This window comes from Micropterus salmoides, unplaced genomic scaffold (assembly GCF_014851395.1).
Source record: "Micropterus salmoides isolate LMB-PRFRI ecotype aquatic unplaced genomic scaffold, ASM1485139v1 Ms_hic_scaffold_8, whole genome shotgun sequence".
Taxonomy (NCBI): domain Eukaryota; kingdom Metazoa; phylum Chordata; class Actinopteri; order Centrarchiformes; family Centrarchidae; genus Micropterus; species Micropterus salmoides.
This window is the reverse complement of record NW_024044570.1, coordinates 12,350,420-12,368,804: the sequence shown is the minus strand read 5'-3', so window position 1 is coordinate 12,368,804 and position 18,385 is coordinate 12,350,420. Positions and strand designations below refer to the sequence as shown.

The following is an 18,385-nucleotide window of genomic DNA, read 5'->3' as shown; positions in this document are numbered from 1 at the left end:
AGCCCTAACTATAAGCTTTATCAAAGAGGAAAGTCTAAAGCCTACTCTTAAATGTGGAGATGGTGTCTGAACCCAAACTGGAACCTGGTTCCACAGGAGAGGAGCTTGATAGCTGAACGCTCTGGCTCCTAGTCTACTTTTGGAGACTCTAGGAACCACAAGTAAACCTGCATTCTGGGAGCGCAGTGCTCTGGTGGGGTAGTAAGGTACTATGAGCTCTTTAAGATAAGATCAGGTAGTCACCTCTGACATAAAGCTATATGTTTGTATATAATACAGCAGCTCAATATTAGGGATAGGGATACTACTCCCCTTTTTGTGCAGACAGATGCATCTGTTTAGTGTGAGAAGGGAGGCAGATATTACTCGTGTTTCCTGTCAACATTGTGGATGGACTCCAGTGGGTTTCTATGCAGAGACAGCATTTGTTTTCTTCTGAAACAGCCAGTCAGTTTATGCTTCAGAATTTGTATGATTAAAATATTCTTAGCCCTTGCTTAATAGGCAATATAACTTACAATATGTATTTCTAGATGACGACGAAGAAGCAGAAGCAGAAGAAGCAGAAGAAGAAGAAGAAGACAAAGACTGAAGCACAATAGGTTTAATCCCTTACACATCTATCCTCAAATGTTTTCCTTCTTTGTTCTGATGGATTAGGAACTGATGACAGGCTAAGCTGTAGCCTTTTTGCTGATAGAGGCCTACAGTAGCTAAAAGACATTAATCTCCCTTGACTTTCATTCACGTTACTGTTATGTGTCCCAAAGATCATTGCAAATGCATCTCAGAGACACACAATTGTTTGCACATACTTTACTCCTGCGATTTATCCAGCTTGTTTCATTGTTCTGAAAATGTTTCACATTCAAGGAGCAAGCTTAAAAGCACAAATAATCACAGTATTCATTTTGAACGAGATGTACAAGTATAATAAGTATATTATTATAAGTATAATAGTTAGAATTGCCATTTACAGTACATAGGATTTTTTTTATAGTTCATCAGGAAAGCTGATAAATGGCGACAGTGACAGTTATGTCTGAAACAAGACCTGCTACCAAGATATATAGATATGCAAACATTTAAAGGTTTTTGTATATTTCCATAGTTCAATCCATGTTATTTACAGATTCTATTAGAAGGCTCTGCACAAACACTTCACTTCCTTTTAAGCAGGACAAATGCATCAAGGTTTTAACCATTTATTGGAATAATAATACACATGCTCTGAAACATATCCTTGATATACGCAATAGCTAATACATATAGCAACACAGATGTCAAGCTCAGCATTGGTCTATGCAGAAAGACTTATATGGACCAACTAATGATATAGATGCTTTAAAATGCATAAAAAGAGCACTTTATTACAACTGAGATCAGTCATGGTTTGAAAGTAATGAGCAATTAAATGTTCAACAATGATGGGTGTAAATTGAAAAAGAGAAGAGAGGCCATTTTAATTTCATAATACAAGCAAGAGTAAGAGTCTCTGTCTCAATACAGTAGCTATGTTTCCATCAGACTGCTGAGCAAATTGTATGCAAACATTTTGAAATGTCAGGGGAAATAAATGTGAATTTAGAGTATTTTCTATCACCTTGGTGGAAATAAATAAATTGACTTCCTTAATGTCAACAAACACATTTGCAGGGAAATTGGAGAGAATAAGAAAGGTGAAACTCGTTGTTGTTACAGTTTAGTCTTGTCCAAATGTTATACTGTATATTTTAAGACAAAAACAAAGAAACTCATTCTGCAATTTGCTAATAAACGAACTACATCCACGAAACCAAACTGGAGAGGCAGTGGTAAAGAGATATCATTATTTAACAGTACAGAACTTACTGGAATGGTTTGCATAAATTTATTCTTTGCAACACAGAGTATTTAAGTGGCTTTTTTCAGTTCTAGTCAATTTTTAATTCTACACATAATTTGCACAATACGCGCCTTTGATGGAATCATATCTATTGTCCGGCTCTTGTTCTCTCTGCTTCTCTCCATCCCTGCCTGCCACACACTCTCTACAGTGTGTGACATTGAGTTGTGAACAATTCAGTGATGAAAACAACAAAAAAAAAAATCCCTCAATTTTTCTGAGAAATGACAATTGCATTCGCAGAGTAGAGAAAGAGGTCACAGACTGTCAGCAGGAACACGTGGAAGAAGCAAAGAAAGAAATGAACATTATTTATTTAGAAGTGGCCTTCAAGGATGATGGTTTTCTATAACAAGAATGAAAAGTGCCATGTTCCAGCAGTGTCAGACTGAAAAGGAAATTTAGAGAAAGAAAGAGAGGAAGAGATCAAACAGTAAATTTACCAGGAAATAAAACCATGTATATTGTCACTGAATGTGAACCAAACTTAAACTTAAAAAACAAGTGGTATATACGTATGCTGAAAGATTTTTATGGGGCCAGTACACTCCATCATATGTGCTTCTCGAAAGGTTAAATAGCTCTGAAAACCCCATCGGATTAAAGAGTGCTGTGTCAGTGCATGTCTGTAACTTTCAGAAACAGTTGATCCGATTCACACCCATTTCACTCCATGACTGGTCAGCTGTGTTGAGGTGAGAAAGGAGCCAGTGAGAGTTTGAATGTTTTGTATGAGCAACATGAATGTAGTATAAATGTCTTCAGGAGAGACAGTTAGAAAATGTGCTCTGTTATCTCCAGGTAGTCAATCAAGTTGGTGTTTTTTAGGAACAGAAACTTTTCACGTTCCTTTTTAAAGGCCACAAAATGCGAAATGCACTTTATCATGTCTTTTCAACAAAAATATGTGTCCCCATTGTGTCTAAAACCCTGCTCCATCTTTCAGTAAATGTGTGCGCAAACACAGTGTTTAAATTTGGCTCTCTGCATTACGTCATGAATGTATCTGTCTAGCACAGGACCTCCTCTAGCCCTTCATTTTTTATGCTCCATATATCTGCTGAAGGTCTGCTGAAACTGTCAGTTCTTTTAAATCAAGACTTAAGACTTTTCTTTTTACCACCTTTAATTAAATCAAATGTAGGGCTGTAGATTAGTATTGTAGACTGAACTGTGACTTCAGTGCAGTAGATGGCCTCATCCACTAAACACATACTGAATACACTGCTCTCAGCCAAGCCCCCACTGTTGGACGGTGGCGGCCAGCAGCATTGATTGCTCCTGAGGGCATCTTTTAACTTTTTGATAAGATCAACATAATGTATTTTACTTACGTGTACTGTTTGTTGTTGTCCTGCATGACTACATGTAAAAAGTAGGTAAAAGTAGGTTGTGTGTTGTTGCCTTGTGTTCTTTGCATGGCTATCTGTGTCTAAATGAGAACTCCTGTTTTGTTGCCATTGCTGTTTTTATGGTGTTTCAATAGTTCTGTACACTTTATCAATTGTAAGGTGTAAAGAAAACATCCTGCCGAAGGACTGCAGTTGATAATTAGCCAGCTGGCAAACACTAGGACATTTACAGTAATAAATATAAGTAATTTTGCTTAGCTTGACCTATCTCCACATTTCATTTCAGCGCTATGCCAGCTAGTTTCTGCCCTATGAGAAGAAAGTGGGCTTTTAGGGAGGGGGGCCTCTAAGAGAGGAGCTAAAACGTTTGTTCAGACAGAGGATGCAATGGACAGAAAAATAATAATATTTTGAATGTTTTTTGAACATTAAAACATGTAAACATTTTCTTGTAGACACCCAAAATAAAAGTATGATTCTAAAAATGAGCACAATATGGGACCTTTAAAACTATACTTTTACTTTTTACTCAAGTATTTTTGGGCCAGTAATCTACTTTAAATTCACTACATTTGCCATTTATACCATCATTACAACTAGTCTGTAATCTACTATGCATTTTATACATTAATCGAAATGAGCAAGCTGTCTGCGGGGGTTTACCCAGAAGGGCATGGTTACACAAGAGTGCTTTAACCACTCTCCCTTGCAGTACCAAGAGTCATGTGCTAGTTCCAGATATTAATGAGCTAGGAAGATGCAAAAATTGAGAAATCAGGGATAGACCTTTTTAATTAGTTGTTCTAACTCAAATTCAGTAACTGCACACTATGCCACTGATGACTGTGTTGGAAAGCAGCCTGCATAGCCCTTTCACAAGCCAGCAGAAATACCTTCACTTTCCATTAATGGCCATTCACCCATCTACTTTATGGCTGGACGCTTGATGAGGTAGTGACAAGTTATGGGGCTAGTTGGTGAGCTAACGACTAACTAGCTTATTGGCACTTGCCTGCCATAATGTCTTCCCAACTCATTCTTTAACTAGACAAAAATTCAGTAGGGTTTATTAAGAGACTTATTTCTACCATAGACTTCTGCCTTACAAGTGACTCTTACAGTCAGTCACTTAGTTTTAGGAAACACAACTTATTAAGAAAACATATGCAAACAGATGCAAATTATGAAAAAATCTTCAGCAATTTGACAACATCTGCGCAATGTGAGAAAACAGAACTGAAAACAGCATATGCGTACTACTGTAAGTAGCGCAGACAACGTAAACGATTGCCAGGGAATGCAAAAAAAAGTGATGAACCGCCCCGGACACGGCAGAGACACACACGCTTGCTGTTGACATGGTTTGTGACTCATAAAGTGATATCTGTATTTGATTGTGTTTTCTCACTTTGCTTTTTTTTTTTTTTTTTAAATACTCCACATGTGTTGTCAAATTGGTGAGGATTAGAAGATGCAGTGCGAAGAGCTCTCTGGGCCACCATACAACTGCAAAAATAGAAATAATTAGATGGACAGCATGAGCAATAGTTTACAGACAGAAGAAACCACAAGCTGGCCAAACACTCCACCTATTGTTAGCCCTGTTTGCATTTCTGGTTGTTGATGTCCTCTTTGCTTGTCTGTCATTGCCCTTTGTGCTTCTTGAACAGGGCGTGCAGGACCTTCAAGGTGGCAGCGATGTCCTGAGAGACAATATCTGTCAAACAATCCACAGGAGAGTGTGTATTTATAATGCACCAACACCATCTACCAAGCCACAGAGGAAGTGAAAACATGAGGATGCTTTTACCAACATTAGCTAATATCCATTCTCATGATCCATCCATATAGGTCATAGATCAGGAGGAAAAAATAAACAACATTAGATGGAAACTGAATCAATATGTCCTTGCTGGGATCCCAACAAAATTGTTCTCTGTTGTGAGATGCACTCACTGAATGAATGTGGCATAAAGATCAACTCCACCACTGGCTAACCTAATTAATGCACGCAGCACTATCCCATTTTAGACACTGACTGCTGGGATTCCACATTCCATTACAGCAATTATGCCAGTAATTAAAAAGACTGTAAAAATGAATTAAATTAGCCACTTTCTCCTGGCTTTGATTAATTGTGCTGGTCCTTACATTAACAGTTATCGTGTTAAGGATTTACTTTACAATTACAGGCCATATGGCTGGCAGGTAACATTGTGGGGAAGTTTTAGTGACTGTGAATGTGAGATTGAAGCTCAGAGAGAATACAGAGCATTTTGTCAATAATGGATCTGCAGGCAACTGAAGTAGATCCATTTGATATGGATTGATTCTCACACTTAGACAAGTCTAATTCACACTCTATTTCACTCGTCTCTATTTTGAGTGATTCCACATGGTCAAATGTAGACACCCAAACATTACACCCACGTGTGATAGTTGAACATCTGATTCCCAAACCATGGGTCTTAATATACTGCTATAGCAGCCTTCTGTAACCCTTCTTATATTCAGGGATTCGCTCCCATTCAGCCACAATAGCAGTAGTGAGGCTGGGCACTGACTGCAGTTCATCCTAAATGTCTTGGACGGGGTTGAGGTCAGGGCTGTATGCAGGTTTGTCAAGTTCTTCCACAACAAATGTCAAAACATTTCTTTATGGACCTCATTGTGATGTTGAAAGATATTTGTTTGAAAAGCACTGCATGAACTGGCACCACCATACAACTGTGATCTCCTCCATCCATATTTAATTTAATTTATATTTTAATTGCATTTTAAATATTTTTGGGGTAAATATGTTGTCTTTAAATGGACTTGACTTGAAACAGGCCTTCCCTAAATTGTTGCCACAAAGTTGGAAGAACGTATTAACATATAATATTCTTCTAATATTCCTATATAATATAATTGAAGGCTGTAGCATTAAAGAACAGTTTCCCACTTTTCAAGTCTGTCTTAAAACAATACTCACATGCCCACATCTACATTGAAACACGTTTTTCTTACTGTAATGCTTGCTGCTCTACTGTCCATACTTGTCATAAAAAATCCCTCTCTAATGCCATTTAAATGCAAGTGATGGGGGGAAAAATCCAGTCCTCGTTCTGTACAAAAATATATTCCAAAGTTATGTGGCCTCAGAAGTCTGAGTTAGATAAATTAAGTGTCTGTCTTCCAAAGTTATAGCCTTTTTGTACAAAAAGTCCCCTTTTTTGGTTCCCTGGACAGCGTTTCCTTGTTGAGATGTGGTGTAGGGACAGTAACATAAAGAGGGAATTTCACACGAAAAAGACAGTTAGCTACTTGATTGACTGATTCATACTGTTGAAGCTTAAGATAAACTTTGCCATGTTTTTTTTTTTTGCACAGAATGAGGACTATGGATTTTGTCCCCATCACTTACATTGAAATTGATTTAGAAAGATCTTCTAATGGCTGGTATGAACAGGAGAAAAGATTAAAACAAATAAAACCTATTGAAACTAATCTAAAAAAAAAGTGGACAGGCACCCATACATGTATGTATTTCTATCCGCGACAGAAGGGCATATGAACTATATACATGCACAAGTATTACACCTCAATTTATCTTAGAAATATACATTTCTACACTGACTTGAAACTACAAGTTCACTAAAACAATACTGGATATTTATAGTAAAGGGTGGGCATCCTTGTGGTGTAGTGGTTAAGCCCCACTGTCTGATAAAGGTAAAACTTACTTAGACCTATTATGGATAGGTCATGTTGTAAAATTCACAACATGAGTGTATATAATGTAAAATTAACAAATATCTTCAATGCTGAAATGTTTTTATTAGGCTAAACTTGATTCCTTTGTTATACTGTCTTTAATTGTGAGGGGGTCTATTAAACCTGTCTTTAATATCAAATACCAAATTTATGCTAAAATTGAAGAGGTACTTACTAAAATACTACATACTGTACATAAGATGCAAACTGCAAAAGTTGGGAATAATGTATTGCTCATACTGTTGTGTGATTTTCTGGATGAATGCTCAGACTGACAAGTTTACCCCGCAAATAATGAATTTGTGATTTTACAGTTGGAAATCTGATAACTGGCAGTTGCAGGTTGAAACAGGAAAAACACAAAATTTCAGAGCACAGATACAATCAGAACATTTCTGGGATCTGTCTGATAACTGGGTGGCATACAGTAGCAGTGCTTATGAATACAGATAACATATCTTCCTCCAGACACACACACACACACACACACACACACACACAGCAGATGCAGCCATATCGGTGAGGTTAAATCCCTGTGTCTATCAGTGGGCACCAGAGTGACATCGTCCCCTTGAGACCAACTTCCTCGCTGCTCCTCTCTAAATGAATGATGATGACCTCAGACTGAGCCAATCATCCGCAGTCATCCTCAGCGAGACATGAGTCGCACTCATTCATATTCCCCAAGCAATTCCATCTTTCCCCCCAAAACACTGTCAACCCCACACTCCACCAAGCAGTGGAGATTAACTCAAACTACCGGAGCGATACCCCTCCTCGCTTGACATACAAACAGATTTTGGCGTTTCCCTGTCATAAAGATAAATGCTCTTGATAGATGATATCATGTGAATTAGTTTGACATTGTTGACTTGGAGCGGCAGCGGCAGGCTTGTTTCTGTTGCAATCATTTTACTCTCAGACCTTTTTTCATCATCTGTGTCTGGCATTTTAATTTGAGTAAAATCTGTTGTCAACAACGCAGAGTGTGTATTCTGTGAATGAAGGTTACGATAAGGTAACACTAGTTCTATAAGCACAGGTGGAGCCCTCTACTGGACTCTATGGGTACTATCTCCTCCAATCTCATGCACGCACTTGCCCCCTTAAATTTTATCATGCACATAGCTGACCAATAGGACGTCGCTACCGAGTGCATACGTGCGTGACGTATAAATAGAAGTGTCCCTACTGCCTCAGCATCTGACCGCCTCTTCAGCAGACGGCGTCAGAGCGGCAGGGCTCATCAGTAGAGGGCTCCGCCTGTGCTTATAGAACTAGGGTTACCATATCGTAACCTTCGTTCTATCTCACACAGGCTCCGCCCTCTACTGGACTCTATGGGTACAGTGGGTGGAGCCCGACGACTGTCCACCCTAGCCGCGACAAGCCAAAGTCCACCACACCAACCCGGTCGGCCACAGAAGAACAAAGGAGGTGTGTTGTCTCAATTCGGCTGCACTGTGGACACCAACAACCAGCATGCAGCTGAGGTGAACCGACAGGCACACAGCTCACTCACCTTCTTAGCAAAGGTGAGAGCAAGGCGCAGGGCTGTTCAAGAGATAGCATTTTCAATGAGGACTGCTCCAGGGGCTCATAAGGTACAGATATTAGAGTCACCAACACAAGCAGCAAGTCCTACTGAGGCACCGAGAGACACGACACCGGTTGCTGTCTTCTCACACCCCGCAGAAAGCGTATCACGAGGGAGTGGGTGAAGACTGTTCTGTCACCAAACCCCCTGTGACAGGAGAGATAGCTGCAGCTCAACAGCCCCTTCTCCATCAGACCTTGCAGGAAAGAGAAAACGGATCCCACCGAACAGGTAGGCAGATCCGTCTCCCTCTCAATGCATCAACGCTGAAAGCCCAACCACTAAGCTTTACAGCAAGACGTGGTGGAGACTGCCCGCCGCTTGGATGGTCTGTGCGACCTCAGCAGATAGACCAGCCTGAGTCTGTCTCTCCACAATTGTGGAGCAAAACCTGGTTCAACACCAGCATTGTGCATATGAAGCCTAACCCTTGTGACAGAGCCCCCCAGACCATAGGTACAGGCCAGGGCTCTGTCACTGTAGGCTGCGTCACTTCTACCAGAATGACGAACGACTGTTCCCACGTCACCTAATTGTTTTTGGGTTGGGTTTTTTTTTTTACACGTCACCCGGTGTTGACGTCAGCCTCAAGCTCACAGCTTCCATGTGAAGCAGCAGCAGGGTAGACAGCCTCGCCTGCTGCAACAGGCGCTACGAGGCACTCGTGGAGGAAACGAAACCAACCGAAGCAGCGAGCGATCTCTTTCGTCCAGCTATACCGACAGAGACCTGACTTTGGCTGTCTCTCTCTGGCTATAGCGGACTAGCCTAGCTGCGCTGTGACTGCTCGGCGAAAGAGATGTTGGCAGGGCGGCATGTCTGTTTATGTAACACGCTTTCAACGGTGAGCTAGCAACGCGCCCGTGCGAGTCCTTGTGGGCGCGCTGGGAATGCAGAGCTACAGTAGACTGCTGCATTGCTCAGTTTCCACAGTAAGAACAGCTCGTTTCTCGGCTGTCACGTCGTGGAAGCGGACCATTATGGCTGCACGGACTTGACGGTCAGGCTAGCGAAGTGGATGCCTGGGCCTCACCCACCCTCTCAATCGGTTCTGACCAGGAGAGCAGCGTGGGCCATGGGGCGAACCGTTAGCTTAGTGTCGGTGAGCGCAGCAGCGCGATCAACTCGGCTAGCTCAATGGGATGGGGTTGGTGGTGGGGAATTAGCACTTTTAAGAATGTAATGTGTTTCTAATAAACAGTTTGACATTCACAAGCATCACCACAGTGTACACACAAGCAGCACATGTTAGAAAGTGGCTTTGTGAACACAAGGCTGCAGGGCGAACCCTTACCCTCACCCCAGGAGTTAACGTTAGCTCTTTGATGAGAGAAGTTAACTTAGCTCTTTGAGGAATGTAATTAACATGTTTTACTCAAACAACAATTTCCACATTCTCAAAAGCCTTACCATAGTGTACACAAGCAGCACATGTAAAACAATGGCGTCTAGAACACCAGACGGGGGATTGTGGCAGCGTCAGCAGGCCTCTCTCCCTCCTTAACGGTCACTTGGCCAGTCGCTCCCTTCCCCAGCCGCAGGTCGGCTGGCAGGGGGTGGGGGCCTGGACTCCTCGCCTGGGTGCAAAGATAATTTTCTAGAAGTGGTGACTCCATCCGTGGAGGTGGTGAATTCAGTGAGCAGTTCGCCAGTGGGACACTGCTATTTATACGTCACACACATATCGGTAGCGACGTCCTATTGGTCGGCTACGTGCACGATAAAATTTTAGTGCGGGCGAGTGATTGGAGGAGGTAGTACCCATAGAGTCCAGTTCAGGGCGGAGCCTGTATGAGATAGAACTGTGTGTTATTTCCTCACCTTGTGGATCAACACTGGACACTTCAAGGCCCGTGTCATTAAGGAGGTCCAAGGCCAAGGTCACATTGTGAAGCTGGAGGTCAAAGAGATGAAAATGTCAAACACAAAATCCAGACACCACATTTTCATCTAAATTAGTAATTTGCTGATTCAGCTTTTAGAAATATCTCCATGTGTGTTGTGATATCTTATAGTTACTATAGTTATTTTGTAGGGAATATTGTAGGGAATAATATAAAGTATAACTAACTTTAAGTTTATTAAACACAAACATTGAAGGATGTTTTCGGTATTTTTTAACCTGGGTGCTATTGTCACATATTTTGGTGTTGAAATGACTAGTAGATACAAAAAGTTTTATAATCCCTGTAGTAGATGGCTTCAGCTGGCAGCCATGGTCCGGCTGCAGTGGCTGCAACCTATTCATTTGGGATAATTGCGCCTGTCAAAATAATATCAACAAAAAGTGCTTCTTTTTGCCACTGAAAGACTCAGACTTTTAGACCAGGTGTCTGACATCTTCATGGAAAGGATCCCTATGAGTGACTCAAGGTGACATCCTTTGTATTTAACAAGAAATAGAAGTCTAGCTCAAGGACAGTTGTGGCTCTGACATGTTGTGAGAGGCTGAGTTGTAGCAGGAAATGCTGGTGGAAACACTGGAAAGGATTTTGTTGTGTATGTAGAGGAACTGCTAGCAAGACTTTATTTCCTAACGTAATCCAACACAACAAATTCCTCTCTCCAACTCTCTCTATAAATCTGACTCACATACTCTTTTCGTAACAACTCATCAACTAACAGACATTATAAGCACATTATAGTCCCATCACAACTGTGTAAGACAGAATCTATCATAATGTATTATGGATCATGGCTAGCATATAATGTGATTGTCACAAGAAGCTTTTTAGTTTTTAAGGTATCAAAAAAGTCTAATATGGGGTGTCACAGTGTCTTTTTATATAGTTATGTTATTCATGAACATATCAGATCTGTAATAAAAGAGTCATAACTTTTTCATAGACTCATCCTATTGCTTCAAGTAAAATGAGATCAAAAGATATCATTATGAGTGAGCCAGTGAGCCAATTGTAATTATGCATCTACTTTTATTATGGGAACCGTAAAATATTAATTTTATCAAATCATATATTGTAATAACTACTTTGAATCGTGTTTCAGTACTGAAGCTCATTATCTACTGTGCTCTTATGGGAAATTAGATGAACTCAAATTAGAAATGAAAAAAAAAAAATTGTGATCTTAGTACTTTTGAGTTAGAATAATGCAGTCTGTCCATATGTACACTGTCAGAAAATACCACTGCGGGATGGGGGTGGGGGAGAGCCAGGGGGAAAATATGGAGTAAAACTAAGTAGAAAGAACAAGATTTTTGTAGGGAAATAAAACAACAACTCTTTGCTGATACTATCGTGCTGACCTGAATAATTAATTTTATTTCCATCAAATTCAACCAGGATCCTTTTTATTTGTTGCGCCCCCAATATTGTTAATGGCTGATAACAATTTTATCCGTTTACGTGTAGTGGGGGAGCATGAACCTTTTTTTGGCTTTTGAAAGGGGGTTATGGGAGAGGAAAACTACTGAAGCCCAAAAGTACAGTGTGAGCTTGTCTCTGACCCGTATTAAATTGTGAGGAAGCACTTCCCTTAATAATTTGTCAGGAATCCATATTGAATCCACACTGTACCATCTCAGAGTGATTGGCAGGGGTCAGGTTGAAGTCATAGAGCGGGACGAAGAAGCCTTCCAGCTGTCCAATCAGCAGCAGCAGAATAACACCATCACCAAACTAGACAAAAACAAACAGGACATCGGATCCTGTTTTAGGAAGGCAATATAATCTCAGGGGAAGTCATCAATGAGTCCAATGCTCTAACATAGTGTTCAGTTTTTTCTAGTTTTTTTTTACCTGTTTGTCCATATCAGTCACCTGCAGACCCATGGTTAACATATTCTGGTTGACGAAGTGTAAGATGGCCTGAGTATAGAAAAACAAGGTTAGGTAGATGGGCATATTTAACTGACATATTAAGGTATCCAGAACATTTGAATCTTCATCAAAACCTGACAAAAGCTTTAGTTTGCTACATTCAGAAGGAGTATAATGTCTGAGAGCAGGTTGGAGACCCCTCATATGTTATCTCCAATAGTAGATTAATCTTGCTTATATGTAGGTTCAAGTTGAAAGCCACATATTTGTTTTATATTTGTATTTCCTGTGTACTACAACATTTCCTCTCTTGCCGCCAGAGGAAATTAAAAAGTTAACTCCTTAAACTACCTCAGCACTTATTCTCCTGTCCTTGTTATACCTGCTTCACTGTGTTGACCTTGTGAGCCTCAAGCTTCAGCAGTTGCTCGATGGGATCTTCCCCTGGGTGACCAGACAGCCAGTGAAAGTGTGTTAGTCATGTAGGCTGTTTCGATGATATTCAAGATGTCACATCAACTCAACCTCTGGCCGTTCTTTACTCACTTTCAGTATTGCTGAGGGAGTCTGAGCCTGCATTGCTGTTGACAAAGCCCCCCAAAATATGAGGTGAACTCTCAGTTTTTCTCACATCTGCAGAATTACACTGGCCAGAAATCTGCTCACCTATCCTCTGTTAGGACTTCCATCTGTACCTCTGATTTGATTCCACTTTTGCTGACCTGGACGAAAATTAAAGTGAACCACAACTGAGCAGCAATTCCACAAGGTGTGTTTAAGACAGATTTGGTGCATAAAAAAAGGGCTGAAGCTCGAGCTGAAACTCACTTCCACAACTACAACTTCAACCTTCACGTTTGGTGGCAAATCCAGTTCAGGCTGGAAACATCTCGCCATGGCAACCAGGAGATGAATAGTGGCCAGAAGGTCTTTGTTGTGGATGACTGACAAGCAAACAGCAGAGGACAAAACACGCACATAAAAACAAATGATCTCAGAACTCACCACCTGCCGGTATGGAAGCAAAGAGAGGCCAAAAGAATTTGAATCGAATAAACAAATGAACACCTAACTGTAATTTAAACTACTGAATACTTTTAGTTAATAAGTAATCTTTAAGATTTCCTTGAAACCTCCATTTTTTATATAATTTATGGTCAGCATTTTTTCAAGAAGAGCCATGTATACATTCTGTAAAGGTCAAAACTCCAGTAACATTTGTAGTATAAATAAACATAACATTTTATTGTGAGACCAACAGGTTTCAGTTGTTATTTGTAATGCAGCCTTTTCCCCGTCTCCATGCACCTTGAAAGTAGGTGAAGTTGCGGCAGAAAACTATGCTTAGTGGCAGAGTTCGCCATTCCTGCACATCCCTACAAACAAGGGATTCACAGGAAATGATACAGCATGTTTTTTAACTTTATATCAGCCTCATTGTTTACTGTTCACTCTATTGCAGCTGTATCAGAGCTGCATTAAATTATTGTTAATGCAAACCAAACATCTCCTCCTACTGCTGCTGTTTCACATTAAAAGCATTCGACTGCCGAAACATGGAAGGGCTTTAATTGGGAAGCAGTCCCAGGATTTATTACAGAGTTTAGAGCTGATCGTAATCAAGACAATGGTAATTTTTGACACTTTTATTGATGGCAGATCCGTATTAAATATTGCAGGTAGTAATGGAACAATCAGACAACAAGCGGTACATCTACAACTTCTCAGCAAGGTAACCAACATACCTGTGCCCTGCTGTTGTCGAAAGCTAATTGTGCCGTGTGCAGAATGAAATGCGATTGCGATTGCTCATGGTGCGATGGGACAAGCCCGGTTATTGACTAACTTCTTCATTAAAAACAAGTTTACTTGGTTGTGCTGTAAACAGATACAACAGTTGCTCTTCTTTTACATTTCTGACAAAGTAGCTGCTCAATGAGAGTTTGCTGTTGTAAGAAACTGCACTTGCTGTTACCACGGCAATCACAGGTGTCGCAAAATCAACCAGAAATGACATCTTAAAGATTACAAGTTGGGAAAAAAGGTCACAAATCATGATGCTTAAACTGGACATCTGGGCCACAAATGACAAGCTATTGAGCCTGAATGGAAACGATCAGACCTCTATCAGGTTACGTCAGATTCATGGAGAAAAAGTTGCTTATAAAATACAAATTCTTATCATGGCCTTTCTTTGCTTTACTAACCCAGCACCAGGAGAAAAATGAATCCACTGACAAGTAATTAAAACATAACGGCAAAATGTCAGCAAATCTCATCACACAAATCCCTCACAGTTGGTGTAAGCTAACATGGCAACCTTGAGTTAGCACCAAATCCTGTTGTAATTTGAAGTTGTTGCCAGAACAGAACATTTGTTCACTTGTTGCTCCGTGCTGAAGCCCAGTCAGCTGCATGACTCACGTTTGACGTTCCACTTGATCCGGCTGCTGTCCTGCAGGCCCAGTCTCTTGTCCAACTCCTTCAGGACCACTTCCAGCTTTCGGATCTGAGCTGTGCTGGTCAGTGCTATCTCCTCCACAGGCAAGTGCACACCGGCCAACCTGGCTGTGGAAATCAGGAAATAATCATCTGAAAGGTTGTACTGGCAAGGAATGTGTTTTGGATATTAGAAATGACAAATTTTAGGTGAACTACAAGGGGAAACATTTGTTAGTTTCTTCTTCAAATGTAAATAATGAGTGGAAGTGGAAGTAAGGCAATGATTTATAGTATAATCATACAAATGTGTATTAACTCACACAGCAGGTGATGAAGCACCAGTCCATCGTACAGATCCTCCTCCAGACTCTGAGCCACTATGTGCTCCGATTTCAAAGTACTATTGATCCAATAAACCAGTGCCTACCGAAACACAATTCATCACACAGGCAGATACACATCAAACACTTTCATCTTCTGCATACATTTATTTGTTGCCAATGCGCAAATCGAATAAAAGCGTGAAAAATTTTATTAATTTAGTTTAATTCTCTCCATCAAATTTCAGGGATAATGTGATAGAAATGATGACAACTACAAAGTACTCCCCAAAATAACTAAGATTTAATTTCTTTGTCCTCCCAACTCTCCATATGAGAGATGTCAGGCTTATTGAGTTATTTATTCATTCATCGCCACTTGCATGAAGCACTTGTGCTGCCATCTTTTCCAATCAAAATGTATTTTAAGGTCAGATCCAGCAGACTCTGTCGTCGTGACTCTCTGATCTGTCTCTCATCACCTCTGATAATTATGTTCATTAAAATTTCACTGATCCTTCCACCTCTCTCCCTGCATCAGATATTATTCATGCTTGTCAGTGCATACATTCATGCAGGCTCTGTAATGTATTTCCTGTGTATCATTTATCTCCAGTCCACTCAGGACCCACAGTGGTCTTAGATCTGTGGTAGTCCAGGATGGTAGTCTTTGATGTTACAGTAAGTGCTGAACAGGAGACAGCGATTCAGACAGAAGTCTATATGCAGATAACAGGAATTAATTTCTTACCTCCTTTAGCTTTTCAAGTTTGGGATCTTTTAAAGACATTGGCTGAATGAGCTTCCGCTTCTCGCCTGTTTGAATAAATAATTATAACAAATATAAACAAACTGCATTGATCACATTCTAGGCTACTTTTTCTTATTTTACCCAGCCTTTTTAACATGCTGTCATTTTGCTGACAGCTCTCTTATCATTTTCTAGTACTTTGAACATTGAGCTGTGTAATAAATCACATCGAACATTTAGTCTTCATTATTTTTGTCATCTTACATTATCTTACATTATGGTGACATGATAATGCAGTGTAATGCTGCTACGGAGAATCATCACCTGACTTTGCAGTACAAAGGGTTTTAGAGTATTACAGCTTACTGTTTTGGATTTATGGCCAAGAACTTTACCATTTTTATCCACCGTCAACACGCATAACAGAGTTGTTTCCAGATGCAGTCAGCTGTTTATAGAAAAAAAGCTCTGACAAACACACCAAGAAGCAGACAGACACAGTTAGCGACTAGCTGGTGAACCTAGTTGAGCATTTCGCAGCTAAAGAGCCAAATATTTCACCCAGGGGGTGGTGAAGACCACACCACAGCTCAAAAGAGAGTGGATATTAGGAGGCCAGAAACACAACTCTAAATGAATGCTAATGTTGCTCTGTATCTGCTGGATATATTAATTGGCAACTGTTTGCTTACAAACTCACCACCACAACTTAATACTCTTTGTCAAATAGCCAAAAAAATCAGTTATTGCAGGTACAAAATGACTTGAAATGTCTGCACTGCATGACCTCATAACGATATCAATTATGCAGATTTGATAGTCATTATGAGGGATTTTTGCAACTCATGTCTGCTTATAGATTTCCATAATGAACAAAATTAATGGAAACGTGATTGAAAAGGTGTTTTCAACCTTTATTTCAACCTTTTTCAACTTGTATTTGAAAAATACAAAAGCTCTGTTTGCAAAACTACTTGTATGGTCCTTTAAAAGATATGTCCAGAAGCAGATTTGAGACGTCAGTTGTCTGAATGAACCAAGTCAAGTGGACAAGTCAACAGTTGTTTCTACATGACATCTCATAATTCTGCCAGTATTGACAGTATACATATATGTATACATATTAGCATTGTTTAAGATAGCCTTGAAAAAACTGAGAACCTAAATGCACTATACAAATCGCGACTGGACGAGAGTGATTGATATAACAGGTGGTAAATTATGACAGGATATTTAGCAGTTTACTGAATACACACATACCCTGAAAAGACTCCACATCCACAGTGTCTTCCTCTTTCTGATACTCAAAGGCACCAGCCTCCATGGCTTCTCCTCGAGGCTGGATATTCACCACCTGTCAACAAAACCTGCAGCGGAGTACACAGCTGAGAAGAAGTGCTTAAAAATAAACCACAGACATCTTGGGCAGAAAGTCTCTCTCTCTGCAGGGGCTTCCTTGACCGTATTGCTCAACTTTCGACTGCTGCAGGGGAGTTACTCGCTGACCAGTAGGGGAAGATGCTGATTGCACTGCCAGGAAGCTTGCTGTTGTGTTCAACCACAATGCATCTCTATAGTTGTGTTTTGAAAGTTTTTTTTTTTTTATGACTGATGGTATTAAGAAGTTTCTAAAAACACAGAGGAGCCCAGAATCCAACTGAACTGGTCAAAAACTTTGTCAAACTGTAAGATGTTACGTCTCCTCACTTCCTTTTCTCTTTTGCAGTGGCACATTCAGTACTCAACAGATCAAAGTACTCTAGAAGCCCACAGATCTGCTCTTTTTCCATTGAACACATTGAATCATATGGCCTGAGACAAAGCAAAGCAAACATATAAAGTAACACATTCTGACAAAACAGACCTGGAGCGTGTCACACTGTTGTTTCCTGGATCTGGAGGAGAGAAAAGCCTCGGTGAGCAACTTTTCTTTTCCTGTGTGTTTTATGTGTGTGGCTTCCTTTTCCTGGGGTTGACAGTAACTTTCAAACAGGGTCATAAACAAAAAGTGCTTTTGAATAAGCTTACCTTCAGCACTCTGAGAGCAACTCGACAGAATCGGGTGACTTCAGCTGAATTGAGTTCCTTGAATTGATGTCAAATCCACAAGCTGTCAAAACAGCGATCTAAGTGTAGGGTTGTACTCAATCTGAATACAGCCTCTTAAGAATTCTATCAACGCAAAAGTCTGACTGCACTCACTTTCAAACCGTTGTTTTAAAAGAAAATAACATGTCACAGGGTTGGAAGGGAAGATAAGCGCAAATGAGAGGATGTGGCTGACAAAAAGTTAGCACTTCCTCTTCTTGATACAGGCTTTGCACAGCATTTTCAGATAAGGGCGTTTATGTCCTCCATCACGAACTGCAATCGAGACTTTAATAATAAGTGTGTTTCCACAAGAAAAGAACAGGGGAGACTCTTGGGTGCAAATGTATTGTTTGGAAAACCACACTTTAGGAGGGCTGAGAGAAACGTGACACTCAGAGGCCTGAACCACTCA

At 40.4% G+C, this 18,385-nt stretch overlaps 1 protein-coding gene across 1 annotated transcript; it reads right to left on the bottom strand.

The window, feature by feature from the left end:
• Positions 1 to 1,189: 1,189 nt before the first annotated feature.
• On the bottom strand, positions 1,190 to 18,171 carry parvg (parvin, gamma). The gene is made up of 14 exons (XM_038705374.1): positions 17,911 to 18,171; positions 17,747 to 17,777; positions 17,143 to 17,249; positions 15,883 to 15,947; positions 15,132 to 15,234; positions 14,794 to 14,937; positions 13,198 to 13,313; positions 13,036 to 13,091; positions 12,916 to 12,950; positions 12,752 to 12,813; positions 12,349 to 12,417; positions 12,127 to 12,228; positions 10,412 to 10,484; positions 1,190 to 4,954 (listed from the first exon to the last, which is right to left on the bottom strand). Exons 3-14 carry the CDS (start codon positions 17,204 to 17,206, stop codon positions 4,881 to 4,883), a joined length of 963 nt encoding a protein of 320 aa, XP_038561302.1. The 5' UTR covers positions 17,207 to 17,249; positions 17,747 to 17,777; positions 17,911 to 18,171; the 3' UTR covers positions 1,190 to 4,880.
• Between the last annotated feature and the right edge of the window lie 214 nt (positions 18,172 to 18,385).